The sequence below is a fragment of the Mizuhopecten yessoensis genome, unplaced genomic scaffold (genome assembly GCF_002113885.1).
Source record: "Mizuhopecten yessoensis strain PY_sf001 unplaced genomic scaffold, ASM211388v2 scaffold2699, whole genome shotgun sequence".
NCBI lineage: Eukaryota > Metazoa > Mollusca > Bivalvia > Pectinida > Pectinidae > Mizuhopecten > Mizuhopecten yessoensis.
In genome coordinates this window covers 109,073-128,841 of record NW_018404676.1, presented here as the reverse complement: position 1 = coordinate 128,841, position 19,769 = coordinate 109,073, and the positions used below count along the sequence as shown (strand labels likewise).

The window sequence follows — 19,769 nt, the reverse complement described above, 5'->3', positions numbered from 1 at the left end:
TTTCTGTAAGCTTGGTTATTATCTCATGGTGGTCATTTTGATTCTCGCACGATGCATCATATTTTACACTAATTTCTTTTTATGAGGAAAATACGACAGATTTAAAAACATTGATACAACAAAGTCCTAGCTCCATGTTCATGATATAAAAGCAGTTTTAGGCCCAACTCCTGAAAATCCAAACTTCAGATTTAGCTTCATGACCCAGATGGCAGATGTATAATCACCATCTTAATTTTTTTGGATTTAACTAGATTCCATTTTGAGACAATTACTTCCATTACGTAGGATATATCTGTAGAACACTTGTAGAATATGTACCACACCCATACTTATTATGAAGTGATCAACATTTAGTCACCAAGACACCTTGTGACAGTAATGTTTTACGATATTGTGCTTACATTGACAAGACAAAATGAAGTACCGGTCTGGTGTAAAATCACAAATAATAGATGATGGAATTCGAAGAAATGACCACATATTCAACAGCGTTATTGTGTGTTTGTACATTTACTGGTCATGGGTCAGGCAATATAGATAGAATATGTTATGTGATACAAACTGTTATTAAAATAGAAGTACTTGTACATATATAATGCAACTGTTAAATCATTAAAATTGTATTTTGGAAAGCAATATTTTTTGTTACTTTTGATTTGAGAGTCAGCTGTGTCTATTTCAATTATTTGCAATGTCGTCTTTGAAGAGGTATGAAAAAGCATGAAAAAAGTCATGTTTAAGCATATGTTTTTTTATTCAGGATTCATAGATTCAAAATATAGTTTTCATCCTTTAATTGATGACAGATAAAATCACTTGCACTTCATACACAAAGCCAGAAATGTAATACATTGCAAACCTTTTAAGGATCTGCGTACCACTGCCCAAAACTATTAATGCTTCAGAAACTGTTCTTTCCTACATCACTCTAGCTTTGATAAATCATTTCTGTAAAGAAAGCCATTCTTTGTGGGACGTTTATGACGATGAAATAAACAACTATAATCAACGACAGTATTAAAATTGTCAATGGAAGTCTCCTGGCCCATCTGTGCTAGTTTTATGCAAAACAGAATTAAGGGGAGCCGAGGCTACTGTATATAATATACTACTTATAGTAGTGCACTGAAAAATTCCTTACCAGATCCTTCTATATAATACTAACTCCTTATCTGAAATAGTACATCTATATGTTTGACTTGAATATTATCGAGTACTGAATTATTACAGCAGGATCACACGACCTGCCCTTCCATTGTGTTCAGTGTGCCTCCAACACCCCTTTCATATAAAGGGTCCACTTGTAACATATTCTGCATAAGATTTAGTGCTGCATGCACCACTCTGTAGTTTGTAGATGTATGTCACTCCATATTTCTACCAAAAGTTTTGTAGTGTTTAAACAAAGAAAACATTCGGTTTACACGTAGGTGATAGCATGTCTTAAATGAAAAGCAACTATATCGAAAAAAAATCCCTTTTAGTGTTCTTTATATATATATATGAACATAGTGCACTGATTAGGTTGAAAATGGCAAGTATTGAAATACAAATTTCCTAGCATTTCAAAACTTTTTCTGAGAGATCAGTAAAGTACCTTGGTAAACAGTTGTACATCCTTATTGACTCAATATAGTGAACTACGTATGTAACAGATGAAGGGTTGTTTTCTTGTACACATTATGTAGTATCATTTTAGTGGTATAAGTGTGAAGCTGCAAACATAAAATAAAATTTCTAATCAAGTAAAACTACAGGCCTAGAGCAATTTTAATGCTGCAAAGATTCATATTTTTCAACAAAAACGTTGAAAATAAATGCATAAAATCATAGTGAAAAGTTTTCATGAAACATTTTACATTAATCTTCATACATCAAATCTCATCCAAACAATCCCGAAAGTACCTTATAAATAGTTTGCGTCAATCACTCCAATTCATCAATATATACAGTGATATATATCCCTGTAACTGTCTGTACCCCAGACCATGCCTCTAGAGCTGTGACTTAAAGGGACAATTTAGGGAATTCACAACTACCATGGTTCAAAATGTAGTGGAGTTTCAGTCTTGTATCCTTGTAAAAGCTAGTCATATGAAAATAGATTAAATGAAATATTAATTTAAAAGCACATCTTTAACTTAGAGGCTAGAACATATTGTGGATTTACCCCAGAAGCAGTTACAATGGGACTGTTTCTGATATATATATATATATATATATATATATATATATATATATATAAATAATCACTTCCAACAAATCTCAAACTTATTTCACTTTCATTTATCATGAGTACTATTCATTAAAACATTTCAAAAACGATTAGCATTTAACTTCATTTGTACATGACTTAATGTATACAGACTTTGTTTGACAGTCTATTTTTCAATGATATACAATGTATAAGAACATGATTGAAAGTTGTAATACCTGCATATCATTAACATCACACTAAAATCCCCTCACGTTTTTCGAAGTTTTTCTGATGGTTTGAATTGGTTACTCAATCAGCAAGAAAAACATTGCTGCAAAAATGAATGGTATTTCAGAGTTCTACTGGAGACGACATCATCGCTTAGCTGCTGTAGAGATGATTGGCATTGCCTTCCACACTTCGTTCCCTTGTATGTACTGAGTGACGTCTATTAATAGCTACAAACAAATCAATCTTTGTTCTCTTTCATAGTTAATTTTTCTTTCATTGTTCTGGCAAATGTTTGGGCTGATAACAAAACATTTTTTTCACACAAACGTAGACAAATAAGCAGTTTTTGGTTTTCATTGAAATCTGATGACTTTAAAAGCTCCTCGTCCTCCTGAAGATGAAAAGAAAAACAGGATTTAAATTTCCTTGGTTATTTCCCAATTTACATCTACTCGTAAGAATTGTCAGAAAATGAACAAATCAGAAAACCCGCTTTGGTTTCTGTGATCACCAGTATAGTGTAATTATATCTGTTAAAATGCTTTCACTAGATTTCTTCTGATTGGTAGTAACTATCTCCCACCCGATCACCATCATGAAAAACAAATACCAAAATTCATATTGTTACAATCTGGTTTGAAAAATGTTTATTAAAAACTTGTTATAACTGTGTCTTGCAGATAAAGAAAGCCCAAAGCCTTATTAAGTGTATCATACCTCTGCAGTAGTGTCGTAGGCTTTCTGTAACAAAGCCGACCGTGTCTCCAGAAACGACCAGACCTTCTCCTCGTTTTCTATAGATACTGGTGTAGACACATCACCAAGGCTCTCCATCTTCTCTTCCGTAAGAGGAGCTGACTGAAAGTCCTTCAGATTTTCTTCATGAATTAAATGATAAATGTATGTGAAATAAAACAGATTTCATCATAGAATATGTTGTAACTGCCTTTTAAATTTTAGATAATTGGAAGAAACAGGTAAAACAATTTCCCATTTTACATTATTTGTCTATATAAAAACAAGGTTATCAAAACATGTCAGAAACCCCCCCAGAAAAAATCAGAAAACTAATTCTCCAATGTTCTTTAATTTCTTTGTTTGGTTAATGCTGATAGAGGACACATTTCTGAAAGTGAGTATTTATGAATAATTACATAATGTCCGTCAATCCAAAAGAAACTATGCATGTTACTGTTTTCAATATAAGGAATTTGTATAGTTACCATCAGTCATGCAGAAGATTCTGAGGAAGGCGAGGATTTGTGGATCAAGTGGAACTCTTCCCCGATGTATGAAGAACGACCGAGAACTATTCAAATAAATGAAACATTTTTGTATGTGTACAATATTAGGTGATAAAAATAAACCTATTGACTATTAAACAAATTATACTAAGAAGGTAGTTTATTATTAACATATATGGTTTTATATTACATACATTATGTTCTGGGTATTGCAGAGTTTGTTTGAGTACAAAAAGCAGTTATCAAACTGAGATCAACTTAGTCTAGGAAATGCACAACCAAAAATTGAATAAGGATCCTTGACCATAATTAAAATAAACATATTGGCTAACAGAGTAGACATAATCATAAAGAATTCAAATGTAACCAGCAGGTTCCCAAAGAGACATTTTTTAACAAAAACAACAACAAACACGGTTAATGAGTACCACAAACATTAATATTGTAATATCATTCTCCAATGGATGTTTTTTGAAATTGTATGAAAACTTTCAAGATCAGGTCATAGAACAAACATCACTTCAACAACAAGAATATATGTACACTACTTACACTTCTAGTCCTAGCTTCATCAGCAAATCAGACTTCCTGTCAAACAGCGGGTCACCTTTACTGATACCTGGTACAAAAACATTGTTTACATATCAAACAGTGACTCACCTTTACTGATACCTGGTACACTAACATTGTTTACATACCAAACAATGGGTCACCTTTACTGAAAACTGGTACACAAACATTGTTTACATACCAAACAATGGGTCACCTTTACTGAAAACTGGTACACAAACATTGTTTAGACATCAAACAGTGAGTCACCTTTACCGATACCTGGTACACAAACATTGTCTACACATTAAACAGTGAGTCACCTTTACTGATTCCTGGTACACAAACATTGTTTAGACATCAAACAGTGAGTCACCTTTACCGATACCTGGTACACAAACATTGTTTACCCATCAAACAGTGGGTCACCTTTACCGATACCTGGTACACAAACATTGTCTACACATTAAACAGTGAGTCACCTTTACTGATACCTGGTACAAACAGTGGGTCACCTTTACCGATACCTGGTACACAAACATTGTCTACACATTAAACAGTGAGTCACCTTTACTGATTCCTGGTACACAAACATTGTTTAGACATCAAACAGTGAGTCACCTTTACCGATACCTGGTACACAAACATTGTCTACACATTAAACAGTGAGTCACCTTTACTGATAACTGGTACACAAACATTGTTTAGACATCAAACAGTGAGTCACCTTTACCGATACCTGGTACACAAACATTGTTTACATACCAAACAGTGGGTCACCTTTACTGAAAACTGGTACACAAACATTGTTTACATATCAAACAGTGAGTCACCTTTACCGATACCTGGTACACAAACATTGTTTACGTATCAAACAGTGGGTCACCTTTACTGATTCCTGGTACACAAACATTGTTTACATATCAAACAGTGAGTCACCTTTACCGATACCTGGTACACAAACATTGTTTACGTATCAAACAGTGGGTCACCTTTACTGATTCCTGGTACACAAACATTGTTTACACATTAAACAGTGAGTCACCTTTACTGATACCTGGTACAAACAGTGGGTCACCTTTACTGAAAACTGGTACACAAACATTGTTTACATATCAAACAGTGGGTCACCTTTACTGATTCCTGGTACACAAACATTGTTTACATATCAAGCAGTGGGTCACCTTTACTGATACCTGGTGCACAAACGTTGTTTACACATCAAACAGTGAGTCACCTTTACCGATACCTGGTACACAAACATTGTTTACATGTCAAACAGTGGGTCACCTTTGATTACATGTCAAACAGCAGGTCACCTTTACTGATACCTGGTACACAGACATTGTTTACACATCAAACAGTGGGTCATCTTTACTGATACCTGGTACAAAAACATTGATATTATGTCAAACAGTGGGACACCTTTACTGATACCTGGTACACAAACATTGATTACATGTCAAACAGAGGGTCACCTTTACTGATACCTGGAACAAAAACATTGATATTATGTCAAACAGTGGGTCACCTTTACTGATACCTTGTCCACAAACATTGTTTACATATCAAACAGTGGGTCACCTTTACTGATACCTTGTCCACAAACATTGTTTACATATCAAACAGTGGGTCACCTTTACTGATACCTGCTACACAAACATTGTTTACACATCAAACAGTGGGTCTCCTTTACTGATACCTGGTACACAAACATTGTCTACACATTAAACAGTGAGTCACCTTTACTGATACCTGGTACACAGACATTGTTTACACATCAAACAGTGGGTCATCTTTACTGATACCTGGTACAAAAACATCGATTACATATCAAACAGTGGGTCACCTTTACTGATTCCTGGTACACAAACATTGTTTACACATCAAACAGTGGGTCTCCTTTACTGATACCTGGTACACAAACATTATTTACACATCAAACAGTGGGTCACCTTTACTGACACCTGGTACACAAACATTGTTTACACATTAAACAGTGAGTCACCTTTACTGATACCTGGTACAAAAACATCGATTACATATCAAACAGTGGGTCACCTTTACTGATACCTTGTCCACAAACATTGTTTACATATCAAACAGTGGGTCACCTTTACTGATTCCTGGTACACAAACATTGTTTACATACCACACAGTGAGTCACATTTACCGATACCTGGTACACAAACATTGTTTACAAACCAAACAGTGGGTCACCTTTACTGAAAACTGGTACACAAACATTGTTTACATATCAAGCAGTGGGTCACCTTTACTGATACCTGGTGCACAAACATTGTTTACACATCAAACAGTGCGTCACCTTTACTGATACCTGGTACACAGACATTGTTTACACATCAAACAGTGGGTCTCCTTTACTGATACCTGGTACAAAACATTGATTACATGTCAAACAGTGGGTCATCTTTACGGATACCTGGTACAAAAACATAGATTACATGTCAAACAGTGGGTCACCTTTGATTACATGTCAAACAGCAGGTCACCTTTACTGATGCCTGGTACAAAAACATTGTTTACATGTCAAACAGTGAGTCTCCTTTACTGATACCTGGTACACAAACATTATTTACACATCAAACAGTGGGTCACCTTTACCGATACCTGGTACACAAACATTGTTTACATGTCAAACAGTGGGTCACCTTTGATTACATGTCAAACAGCAGGTCACCTTTACGGATACCTGGTACACAAACATTGATTACATGTCAAACAGAGGGTCACCTTTACTGATACCTGGAACAAAAACATTGATATTATGTCAAACAGTGGGTCACCTTTACTGATACCTTGTCCACAAACATTGTTTACATATCAAACAGTGAGTCACCTTTACCGATACCTGGTACACAAACATTGTTTACACATCAAACAGTGGGTCATCTTTACTGATACCTGGTACAAAAACATAGATTACATGTCAAACAGCGGGTCACCTTTGATTACATGTCAAACAGCAGGTCACCTTTACTGATACCTGGTACACAAACATTGTTTACGTATCAAACAGTGGGTCACCTTTACTGATGCCTGGTACAAAAACATTGATTTCATGTCAAACAGTGGGTCACCTTTACTGATACCAGGTACACAAACATTGTTTACATGTCAAACAGTGAGACACCTTTACTGATACCTGGTACAAAAACATCGATTACATGTCAAACAGTGGGTCACCTTTGATTACATGTCAAACAGCAGGTCACCTTTACGGATACCTGGTACACAAACATTGATTACGTATCAAACAGTGGGTCACCTTTACTGATACCCGGTACACAAACATTGTTTACATGTCAAACAGTGGGTCACCTTTGATTACATGTCAAACAGCAGGTCACCTTTACGGATACCTGGTACACAAACATTGATTACATGTCAAACAGTGGGTAACCTTTACTGATACCTGGTACAAAACTTTGTTTACATATCAAACAGTGGGTCACCTTTACTGATGCCTGGTACAAAAACATTGATTTCATGTCAAACAGTGGGTCACCTTTACTGATGCCTGGTACACAAACATTGTTTACATCCCAAACAGTGGGTCACCTTTACTGATGCCTGGTACAAAAACATTGATTTCATGTCAAACAGTGGGTCACCTTTACTGATACCAGGTACACAAACATTGTTTACATGTCAAACAGTGGGTCACCTTTGATTACATGTCAAACAGCAGGTCACCTTTACTGATACCTGGTACAAAAACATCGATTACATATCAAACAGTGGGACACCTTTACTTATACCTTGTACACAAACATTGTTTACATATCAAACAGTGAGTCACCTTTACTGATACCTGGTACAAAACATTGATTACATGTCAAACAGTGGGTCACCTTTACTGATACCTGGTACAAAAACATCGATTACATATCAAACAGTGGGTCACCTTTACTGATACCTGGTACAAAAACATTGATATTATGTCAAACAGTGGGTCACCTTTACTGATACCTGGTACACAAACATTGCTTACATATCAAACAGTGGGACACCTTTACTGATACCTGGAACAAAAAAATTGTTTACATGTCAAACAGTGAGTCACCTTTACTGATACCTAGTACAAAAACATTGATATTATGTCAAACAGTGGGTCACCTTTGCTGATACCTGGTACACAAACATTGCTTACGTATCAAACAGTGGGTCGCCTTTACTGATACCTGGTACAAAACATTGTTTACATATCAAACAGTGCATCACCTTTACTGATAACTGGTACAAAAACATTGATAACATGTCAAACAGTGGGTCCCCTTTCCTGATACCTGGTACAAAAACATCGATATTATGTCAAACAGTGGTTCACCTTTACTGATACCTGGTACAAAAACATTGATTACGTATCAAACTGTTGGTCATCATTTCTCATAACTAGTACTATATGTATATTTTACTGAAATAAAACATGAGTTATGCATGCCAGGGTTAAAAAGAACCTATCTACCCCGGGCCCCCAGCTCTATCCCCTGAAGTCTGGGATTAATGCAACTTCATGCATCAATCACATGTCTTTTAGGGGAAAACAAATACTTTTTAATCAAGACAGTCAAACGAGGGTAAACATTAGTTTTTTAAACTTTTCCTCTCATTTCTTGATACTAAAAAAAAGAATGTCAGAATACTTAAAACAAACATGTTGTATAGTTCATATAGTATAATATTCATGACAGTGATTTCACTTTCTAAAAACTGATAACACCTTTAAAGGATTTTTTTGTAATAGACGTGAAAATACTAGCATACTTTTAGAAGGGAACCGATTCATTTTTGGCAATGAAATAAGCTTGTATAATTGCCTGGAAGCATACCACTAACATGATACAAAGTATCTTACCCAGTTTAACTGCTATTCTATCCCATTCATTGTCTGGATACACAAACCCACTATGTATCAGCAACTCTGCATTTGATCTGGCACCGTAGAATATCATTATCTGAAAAGCATGGAAATCTTCACAGATATCTTTCTTGTATTCTTCCTACATATTAAATTGGTACATATGTATAAACCAAAATGTTAAAAAAAGCTTTCATATTATCAACAAACTTCCTCACAAGAGATGTTCAGGAGTTGCCTTGGATCTAAGTCATGATCCTGACATGTTAAAATCATGTCATGAAATGGGGTCACAATTGTATCATGTTCCATTCGTAACAAAAAGTGGCAAAATAATATGTCAGGTCACACTCCTGTCCTCTTTAGTTACAATCATGGCATGTCATGTCACACTCCTGTCCTCTTTAGTCACAATCATGTCATGTCAGGTCAAAATCATGTCATGTCACACTCCGATCCTCTTTAGTAACAATCATATTATGTCAGGCCAAAATAATGTCATGTCACACTCCTGTCCTCTTTAGTCACAATCATGTCATGTCAGGTCAAAATAATGTCATGTCACACTCCTGTCCTCTTTAGTCACAAGCATATTATGTCAGGTCAAAATAATGTCATGTTACACACCTGTCCTCTTTAGTCACAATCATGTCATGTCAGGTTAAAAAAATGTCATGTCACACACCTGTCCTCTCTTGTCACACTCCTGTGTCATTTCAGGTCATACTCCCATCCTCTCTAGTCAGGTCACACTCCTAACCTCTCTAGTTACACTCCTTTCTTTCCTAGTTACAATCATGTTATGTCAGGTCACACTCCTAGCCTCTCTAGTCACACTCCTGTCCTTCCTAGTTACAATAATGTTATGTCAGGTCACACTACTGTCCTTCCTTGTCACAATCATGCCGTGTCAGGTCACTATCATGTTATGTCAGGTCACAATGATGTCAAGTTTGGTCACAATCTTTTCATAACAGGTCACAATCTTGTCATGTCAGGTAACAATCATGTCATGTCAGGTCACACTCCTGTCCTTCCTAGTCAAGGATCATGTCATGTCAGGTCACACTCCTGTCCTCTCTAGTCTTAATCATGTCAGGTCACACTCCTGTCCTCTCTAGTATTAATCATGTCAGGTCACATTCCCGTCATTTCTAGTCTTAATCATGTCAGGTAACACTCCTGTCCTCTCTAGTCTTAATCCTGTCAGGTCACACTCCTGTCTTCTCTAGTTTTAATCATGTCAGGACACATTCCTGTTCTTTGTAGTCAGAATTATGTCATGTCAAGTTACCCTCCTTCCCTTTCCTAGCCAAAGATCATGTCATGTCAGGTCACACTCGTGTCCTTCCTAGTTAAATATCGTGTCATGTCAGGACTCTCCTGCCCTCTTTAGTCTTAATCATGTCAGTTCACACTCCTGTCTTCTCTAGTCTTAATCATGTCATGTCACACTCCTGTCCTCTTTAGTCACAAGCATATTATGTCAGGTCAAAATAATGTCATGTTACATACCTGTCCTCTTTAGTCACAATCATGTCATGTCCGGTCACTATCATGTTATGTCAGGTCACAATGATGTCAAGTTTGGTCACAATATTTTCATAACAGGTCACAATCATGTGATGTCAGGTCACACTCCTGTCCTCTTTAGTCACAAGCATATTATGTCAGGTCAAAATAATGTCATGTTACACACCTGTCCTCTTTAGTCACAATCATGTCATGTCAGGTCAAAATAATGTCATGTTACATACCTGTCCTCTTTAGTCACAATCATGTCATGTCAGGTCACTATCATGTTATGTCAGATCACAATGATGTCAAGTTTGGTCACAATCTTTTCATAACAGGTCACAATCATGTGATTGTCAGGTCAAAATAATGTCATGTTACATACCTGTCCTCTTTAGTCACAATCATGTCATGTCAGGTCAAAATAATGTCATGTTACATACCTGTCCTCTTTAGTCACAATCATGTCATGTCCGGTCACTATCATGTTATGTCAGGTCACAATGATGTCAAGTTTGGTCACAATCTTTTCATAACAGGTCACAATCTTGTCATGTCAGGTCACAATCATGTCATGTCAGGTCACACTCGTGTCCTTCCTAGTTAAATATCGTGTTATGTCAGGACTCTCCTGTCCTCTTTAGTCTTAATCATTTCAGGTCACACTCCTGTCTTCTCTAGTATTAATCATGTCAGGTCACATTCCTGACCTCTCTAGTCTTAATCATGTCAGGACTCTCCTGTCCTCTTTAGTCTTAATCATGTCAGGTCACACTCCTGTCTTCTCTAGTCTTAATCTTGTCAGGTCACATTCCTGTCCTCTCTAGTCTTAATCATGTCAGGTCACACTCTTGTCCTCTCTAGTATTACTCATGTCAGGTCACACTCCTGTTCTTTGTAGTCACAATTATGTCAGTTCAAGTAACCCTCCTTTCCTTTCCTAGCCAAAGATCATGTCATGTCAGGTCAAAATAATGTCATGTCACTCTCCTGTCCTCTTTAGTCTTAATCATGTCAGGGCACATTCGTCATGTCACACTCCTGTCCTCTTTAGTCACATTCATGTCATGTCAGGTCACTATCATGTTATGTCAGGTCACAATGATGTCAAGCTTGGTCACAATCTTTTCATAACAGGTCACAATCATGTGATGTCAGGTCACACTCCTGGCCTCTCTAGTCTTAATCATGCCTGGTCATACTCCTGTCCTCTCTAGTCTTAAGCATGTCAGGTCACATTCCTGTCCTCCCTAGTCTTAAGCATGTCAGGTCACATTCCTGTCCTCTCTAGTCTTAATCATGTCAGGTCACATTCCTGTCCTCCCTAGTCTTAATCATGTCAGGTCACACTCCTGTCTTCTCTAGTCTTAATCATGTCAGGTCACAATGATGTCAAGTTTGGTCACAATCTTTTCATAACAGGTCACAATCATGTGATGTCAGGTCACACTCTTAATCATGTCAGGGCACACCCCTGTCCTCTCTAGTATTAATCACGTCAGGTCACATTCCTGTCCTCCCTAGTCTTGATCATGTCAGGTCACCCTCCTGTCCTCTCTATTCTTAATCTTGTCAGGTCACACTCCCATCCTCTTTAGTCTTAATCATGTAAGGTCACACTCCTGTCCTTCCTAGTCAAGGATCATGTCATGTCAGGTCACTATCATGTTATGTCAGGTCACAATCATGTCATGTCAGGGCACACTCCTGTCCTTCCTAGTTAAATATCGTGTCATGTCAGGACTCTCCTGTCTTCTTTAGTCACAAGCATGTCATGTAAGGTCACCCTCCTTTCCAATCTTGATGAAGATTATATTATTATTGCTAATTATCATATGTATTATATAAGTAAAGTAGGAAGGAATTCAACATTAAGAATTTGCAGCCAATATAAAATTTAATGAAAATAATTTTCTTGATCATAATTACCAAACCAGTAACATTGAAGTATTATTGGATTTTTGCAATGAATATTATTCCTCAATTATGAGTAATTTTTGTAAAACATTTCAATTTTTGTTTCCAAGCTGAAATATTACCTGTTCTCCTTTGGTAAAATCTCTGAGAGCAAAGCATTCACTGCAGTCCTCCTCTACATTATAGTCTGTAGTAATCTGTCAACACATACAGCAATCATTCACATGTTACCAAACAGCTGGTGATATACAGCAGCGCTATCCATCTCATTTAGATAGATAAACATGAAAAGTAGTGCTGACACTGTGGTTTCAAGATTGTTAGTTCTAACAGGGTTTTAAAATAGTTTGTCTCATTTGCAGGTTCACCAAGAAAGTACAAAAATGGACAATACCACTAAAAGAAGTTGTGATATGACAGGTCCATATATAATGTTACTCTTGTCAGACAGGTTTAAAGCTTGACCTTTACATCGTCAAAATAAATAATTATTACAAGCCAGCTTGATAAAGCATCATGATACCCCAAACTCAACAATTAAATGTAAAGGTTCGCTTATTATGATACAAACTGGAATTACCATTCTGGATAATATGATGGCCATCTTGGAAAACAAATTAGTCAAAATACCAGGTATGAACAAACTTATTCATTACTGAATCAGTTATAAAATCATAAATCACCAAAAAAAGTTTTTTTTTAATTTGAATGACAGATATTGTGCAACAACGTAAAACTCACATAACTCTTTCTTTAAGCGAGGTAATAAACCACTTTATTCCTTCTGAGTTACCTACCGTTCCGTTACAGTGATTACACATGTCCCACAAAGGGATGAGGGCGAATGTCAGTCTCTCTCCGTCAGGCGTTGGCACTTGGTTCTGTCTGGTCATTACTGTAGATACTGCCCATCTGTCAGTAAAAGTAAGGACCTGGCTTGTCATGTAGATCCAGGTAACATTTTGGTAGATATTGGTTATTTCATATGTTTTAGAATTAATGTAAAGATTTCTTGTATCCCATGCATACAGACTGAAATGAGGTGTTGCCCCTAACAAATGAGATGCCCAACTCTGAGCAAGGTAAGGACTGAAGAGGTTACTTAACGACTGACTAAGGTATGATATAGAAGTTTACAGGATTTTTTCCCCTTCGAGTGAGATGAAGTGCTATGGTGGTTTTATCTCCCCTATGGAGATGCAAGACTGGGGTGGGTTATCTCCCCTGTTGACTGAAGTAGATTGTTTATTTGTACAACAAAATCTGCAGTTGAACTTTGATTGTAATTGTTAGATCTCCGTCATCTCTAATATTACATTTACAGATTGAACCCTTACCTGTAATCATCATAAGTGAAACAGTCTTTTATGGGCAGTTTGGCAGCAGCAGGATGGTTCTGTTAAGAGAAAACAATCCTTAAAGAAGCATTTTTTCCCCCCCAAGCACATTCTAAAATTCTACAAAGAAGTATATAGGTGCTAATTACTATTAATAGTTGTGCTTGTATCCTAATGACATAAAGTTGATCCTCACAATTTTTGTTATTAGGTATGCATGACAAATGACACAAATTGTAAATCATAGCCTATATAAACAATAACTCACCTGTAATACCCTGTAAAAGTAGGCATACTGACGAGCTATGTTTCTGTACTGGTTAACACAGTCCTCTGAAAAAACCAAAATCAACACACATTATAATGTAAGGTTCTTAATTTGCAAGATCTCAAGATTTTTTTAAAACGCTCAGACACACTTGTATGCCTAATCATTTTGCCCTGTTAAACAAGACATCATTGCCCAACGACAGTAGTCATATATCGTTTTAGATACAAAACAATGCCAGTAATATTATTGTTAGAGGTAAAATTTATCCTACTTATTATTTGACACAGGTTTTTTCTGATCTGTTAAACCTTCTGTAAATGTACTTACTGTAGGCCGGGGATCCCTTCAGCAAATTCAGCTCTTCTGGTGAGAAGTATAAAGGTGTAGTGTAACCGCTAGGAAGCATATGTAGGGCAGTGTTAAGGAAAAAAACAATTATCTTGACACTACAATGAAAAGATTCTAGCTAACATAAAATCATATGTGCTTCATAGATTAACTCATACAAGTTGACTTGTACATATATGCTATAGAATCCTTATTGTTACAACAAAAAATCCATTCTATAGCTTTACTTTTACTGGACATGATGAGTTTGAGTTTGATTTGTACACTACATTTTACTTTTTTTGTATCAAAGAGTCCCAAACTGGTTATCTTTTATAAACAGGTGCTTCCCAAGCAAAAACACCTGCAACTGACACAGGTCTGCACCACATTTGACAGGGAAGGATATCAAGGTAGGGTTTCCAGAAAGACTCTGTACTTCTTCTCTCACACAGGAGGTGAAGCGCCAACACTATGCTTGGCATGGCCTGTAAGATCTTGTCCTCAGCTATCAAGGCATCTGTCAACAGAAAAATGGGACACAATCTCACTGCCAGCAATCAAATTGTATAGCCTTTTGAAACAGTAAAATAGGAAAAGTTCACCTCCGTTCTAGCTTTGCTCTTTTTGCCTAGAATGAGAAGACATATTCAATAAAGTGGCAAAAACTAGTACACAGCTATAAAATTTCAAAGTAAAAGAAGGGGAAATACAACACTGGGCAACTTTGTTTAAAATGACCAGAAGGCAATAGTCTGGTAGGGTAAAAATACTGCATTTACAGTAAATAAATTGTCAAGTTTTTGTATTAATAAAACATCATGCTTTGCAAACAAAATATAACAAGACATACTCAGCGTAAAGCTTCATCTTTACACAGGAATTATATTATGTGACCTTTATTTAAGTGCACCTGTATCTATTGATATATTATATTTTTCTCTAAGTGAATCTAGTCAAATCTGAATAATTTGTTGTTGTAATTTCCATATATCTAAGCAGTGTACATAGACAAATAATGTGTTCATCAGTTTCTTTAAAAAAAAAAGAAATAAGAAAAGCAAATTATAAATCTTAAACAAATGTCCACTGATGTTGATGTAGGTTGTTACGATTAAGTAAACCATACCTACCTAATCCTGATGCTCTAGCTGTGTCAGTTGTTATCATAATCTTCCGGGGAACAATCACAAAAGGGTCCATTTCCTACCAAATCACAAATCAACATGTCTTATACCAGCTTCAGTATTTAAGTTAAGCTTTGGTTACCTGTATTCATTTACCAAAAACAGCTTCATCACCAATAAAGAATACAAGTATTAGTAAGTCTGGCAGAAAGTTGTAAGTAAGATGATATCAAAGTTTTACTTTTTACACAAACAATGTACGTATTAAGCGTACATTGTTTGTGAAAAAAGTAAAACTTTGATATCACATATTTCCAAACTGATGAATCTTATTGAAGATGTAAGTAAGATGGTCATAACAAATGTCCAAAAGTGAAGTCCAACTACTTACATCAAATTTTTAGATGTATTGTCATATATAAATTCATGAAGAATCAAGATAAGATTAATTTCCAAAGATTTTTGTTTTATCTTAGAAATATAATTTCATGCACTTTTTTGTATTTCAATTGTGACCTTACAATTGAAATATTTGTAATTCAACTGAACAGAAAGTGGCTTAAAATCTATTGATACTAATCTGCTACAGATATGTATTTGACTTAATTTCTTGTTTAGGATTAGAAAAGGTAACACACACACATCATAATTTCACTACCAACGGATTATGAACTATAAATATTAAAAATTGACATTTGCCTGCATAAATATTTGGCTTATATCAGCTTTATATCTGTTTTTCACAGATTTTAAATGTGCTTTAACCCCCCCCCCCCCCCCNCCCCCCCGCAAACAAACAACAACACCCCAACAACTTGGTTTATCCTGTGATTACTCTCTTCATACATACTTTGAGATCTTTGGTAGCCTTGATGCCATATCCCACATGTTGGAAGTTTTCTATTTCTATGGCAGATGTGTCCACTTTGCTGTTATTTAGCCATTCTATAAATGCAGGAATGCATGCTTCTCTCTCTGGTTGAGTGTATGTTGCCTCTAAAAAGAACGAAATTAAGACTTTTCATTGAGCAATAAACTTAGATTTCAGTACATGTGTATGTTTATTGCTTGTATGCTAATACCAGTTACTACGTGAATTTCAATTTCGTTTCTTTCACTAAGGTGCACTTTAATTAATTTGTTGTTAGGTGTGAGCATGTCTTCCAATTTCTGTATTTGAGAAAATGAAGATTCTGTGTGTTTACTGACAAGTAACAAATTAATTCACTACTGTAGTCAAAAGTTGGTTGAGTTTGAGGGACAAAAGGCCATGGAAAGCAAAATATTTGTGAGGCAAGCCACAAGTATTATTGACGGTGAGTCACAAGTTGGTAGGATGGACAGTTGGTCATGGTGAGCCACACGTTTGTGAGATAGCGAGCTGTAAACTGTTGTACTGTTGACCCACAAATTGATGTGATGGTGAGTCAAGGTTGGTGTAATAATGAGACACAATTTGGATTAATGTGAGAATCTTAATAAGTTGTTTGATGGTGTTAAGTTCAACTGGTATAATTAATGGTCAGACACATGTTGGTGTGATGTTCAAATTTAGAGTAAAGATGAGCAAGAATAGCGGATATGGTGAGTCAAAGATAGTATGCTGGTGTCAGGTAAATGACACAAGGTTTATATATATGATCATATATAAGGGACAGTGTTCAGTAACTCACCTGTCTGAATGCTACGGATTTTCTCCACCATGCTGTTAATCTCGGGGAAATCTTCTATCTCCTTTGGACCAGGAGCAATAGGTTTGGAACAAACTGAAACATCAAAACTGATGAAATGAGACAATTCAAAATAAAGCTTATATTGATATTGCTAGCAATCATCATTTTGAAACTGTGATGGCAAATGTTTACTTTCCACTGAAGTATAAATATTATTCATTATTATTTTATTATCCTCAAGACCACGTCAAAGAGCCATTGTTATTTACACTTTATCACTCATACATGAATGTTTACCTGCCATTTAACTAAAGGTGAACTACTGGGTACGTGTATCACAATCTCTGATTGAACTCTATATTAGATACTTTGGTGTGCACTTTGGAATGCACTGCATTCTTACCAACAAGTAGTATTAAACAGGGTGATGGTTATCTCTATCTCATATTTCAGCAATATTGGTGACAGAGATATTCAAGTTCTGGACTTGTGCTTTATCTGTGACACTCAACTCTTAGTAATGGGACTCATCAACATTTGAAAATGATGTTCAGGATGTACCTGTAAATATCCTTCTAAAACCGTTGTTACTTGAATTATTCTTTGTTGAGAGAATACAATGTACTTACATTCCAACAGCTTTGTTGCTAATTCCATCACTTCTTTCTTTGAAGCCTTTGATAATTCTTTATATTCAGGAGGAGTGCTTGCTCGCTTTCCAGCAGCAGCAGCAGCAGCATCTTTTTGTTTTTTATTTTTCTTGCCCATTTTCTTATGCAACTGATAAACACACTATCTGATATAAGAAAGACAGATAAATATCAAATAAAAACTTTGGAGCACTAGACACGATTTTAATCTGAAATCTTTCAGAGCTTTACTCATTATTGTTATTGATATTATAGGCATGAAAAGACACCCAGGTATTTCAATGTTTTGAGGCTAAAGTGAATATCTTATTGCAGATGTCAAACTGCTTATTGTTTCACAAAATCAACACAGTATAATGTAAATGTTTCTTGCAATTTAAGTTTTGAAACCAAATTTATATATATTTTTTTCTGTTTTGAAAATCAACATAATGTAATTGTTTCTTGTTTTTTATGTTATGAATATTTTGGTATTACATGTTATAGTAAATACTTAATTTCCTTTCCAGCATGTAGATTAACAAAGATCCAGAAACTTTGCAAAATTGTTTACATAAAACAAAGCAATTGACATTTTTTTTAATACAAATTTTTAGAATTAAAAAAATCTGGGAAGGAATGAACAGAAATAAATGAATATTCACTAGTACTCATTTAGAAATATATTTGGTGGAGAATGATATTGCATGTGTATGCAGTTATAAGTATCTCTAATTCACTAGGTTGTCAACAATTTTGGTATATTTTTGTAACATGTTTAATAAAATTTAATAATAAAACAGCATGTTGTCATGTTCCAATATAAACAATCCTCTGATGACAGATACCAAAGCATACAACAATGTATATCAACATTTTGGGATTTAATATAAGCTTGCTAACAAAGTTATGGGGAACTTGCATTGCTGACACAACCATAAATTAAATGAACTGATTGGGTATCAGAGATTCAGAATACAATAATAATATATAGCATCCAGAAAACTTAGTCATTATATTATGCTGTAATTAATGGCATAAGCTGAATAACTTGTAGCATGCTTATTACTTTTTTTGTTTGATGTGTGTAAGACTAATGTAAAAGGTCTCCTTGATCACTAGCTCATGCAGTTTTTCTTTTCTTCATCAGTATAGCATCCGACTGGAGAGTCTGTGCTGCTGGTTTAACCCCCTTGTAGAATGTTATATAAGTATTTGGAGAGTAAGCGTTATCTAATCCTATTGTAGTCACTTGTCATTGCTTATATTCAGATTAATAGGAAATCAATTCGTTGACAAAAAGTGTATATGTAAAAAGTCAGTAACTGTAAGTTTTACTCCTCATGGTGATAACTATAATTCCAATTACTTATACCGCGGACTTAGATAACCCAATCTAATTCCGTGCTTATACAAAATGTAGTATTTTGTTTGTAGAAGTAGACCGATTATATGAATCCCTTATATGGTATCATGGTATATCATACTGTAATGAGAATGGTGCACCTATCAATCAGCATCCACACACATAATTGTTAATCTTTCTTATTTGAAATGAATAAGTCAACTCTTTTGTTAAGGAAATATCTCGACATTATTCCACTGTAAATTTAAAGTTACTTACATGAAAAATTGCACAATATTCTACTTCATCAACTCACGTTCTTCTCTCAGCAAGTGCGGCTGTGTGGACTACGTCATCACATTTCGGTATGTCGTAAACTTCTTATTTTAACATAAAATTATAAAAAATAATTTATTTATTATTAAAGGAATTTAACTTAATGTCATTATCGTATTTTAAACCTTCATTATATACATATCTATTTTAAACGATTCATTGTAAACGTTTTAAGTTTTGCGACAC

The 19,769-nt window shown here is 35.4% G+C and overlaps 1 protein-coding gene across 3 annotated transcripts; it reads right to left on the bottom strand.

Annotated features, from left to right (window-relative positions):
* Positions 1–738: 738 nt before the first annotated feature.
* On the bottom strand, positions 739–19,616 carry LOC110446451 (histone-lysine N-methyltransferase setd3-like). Of its 3 annotated transcripts, none has more exons than XM_021491604.1 (16): positions 19,564–19,616; positions 17,903–18,069; positions 17,274–17,366; positions 16,451–16,596; positions 15,607–15,679; positions 14,883–14,993; positions 14,474–14,554; positions 14,144–14,208; positions 13,876–13,934; positions 13,336–13,450; positions 12,661–12,735; positions 9,104–9,203; positions 4,228–4,294; positions 3,655–3,740; positions 3,149–3,309; positions 739–2,822 (listed from the first exon to the last, which is right to left on the bottom strand). In XM_021491604.1, the coding sequence occupies exons 2-16, from the start codon at positions 18,039–18,041 to the stop codon at positions 2,670–2,672; spliced, it is 1,524 nt and encodes a 507-aa protein (XP_021347279.1). In that variant the 5' UTR covers positions 18,042–18,069; positions 19,564–19,616; the 3' UTR covers positions 739–2,669. The 3 variants fall into 3 exon arrangements, with proteins under 3 accessions (XP_021347279.1, XP_021347277.1, XP_021347278.1); XM_021491602.1 differs by having other exon boundaries at positions 19,527–19,605; XM_021491603.1 differs by having other exon boundaries at positions 17,903–18,065; positions 19,527–19,603.
* Between the last annotated feature and the right edge of the window lie 153 nt (positions 19,617–19,769).

What these genes read in the sequence shown, in the direction of transcription:
- LOC110446451 (XM_021491604.1), bottom strand. Translation starts at nt 18,041, where the DNA reads ATGGGCAAGAAAAATAAAAAACAAAAAGATGCTGCTGCTGCTGCTGCT. An exon ending in AGGCTACCAAAGATCTCAAA is followed by an intron (nt 15,680 to 16,450) that starts GTATGTATGAAG and finishes GTGATTTGGTAG; the next exon opens with GAAATGGACCCTTTTGTGAT. An exon ending in ATGAAGCTAGGACTAGAAGT is followed by an intron (nt 3,741 to 4,227) that starts GTAAGTAGTGTA and finishes TTATTTGAATAG; the next exon opens with TTCTCGGTCGTTCTTCATAC.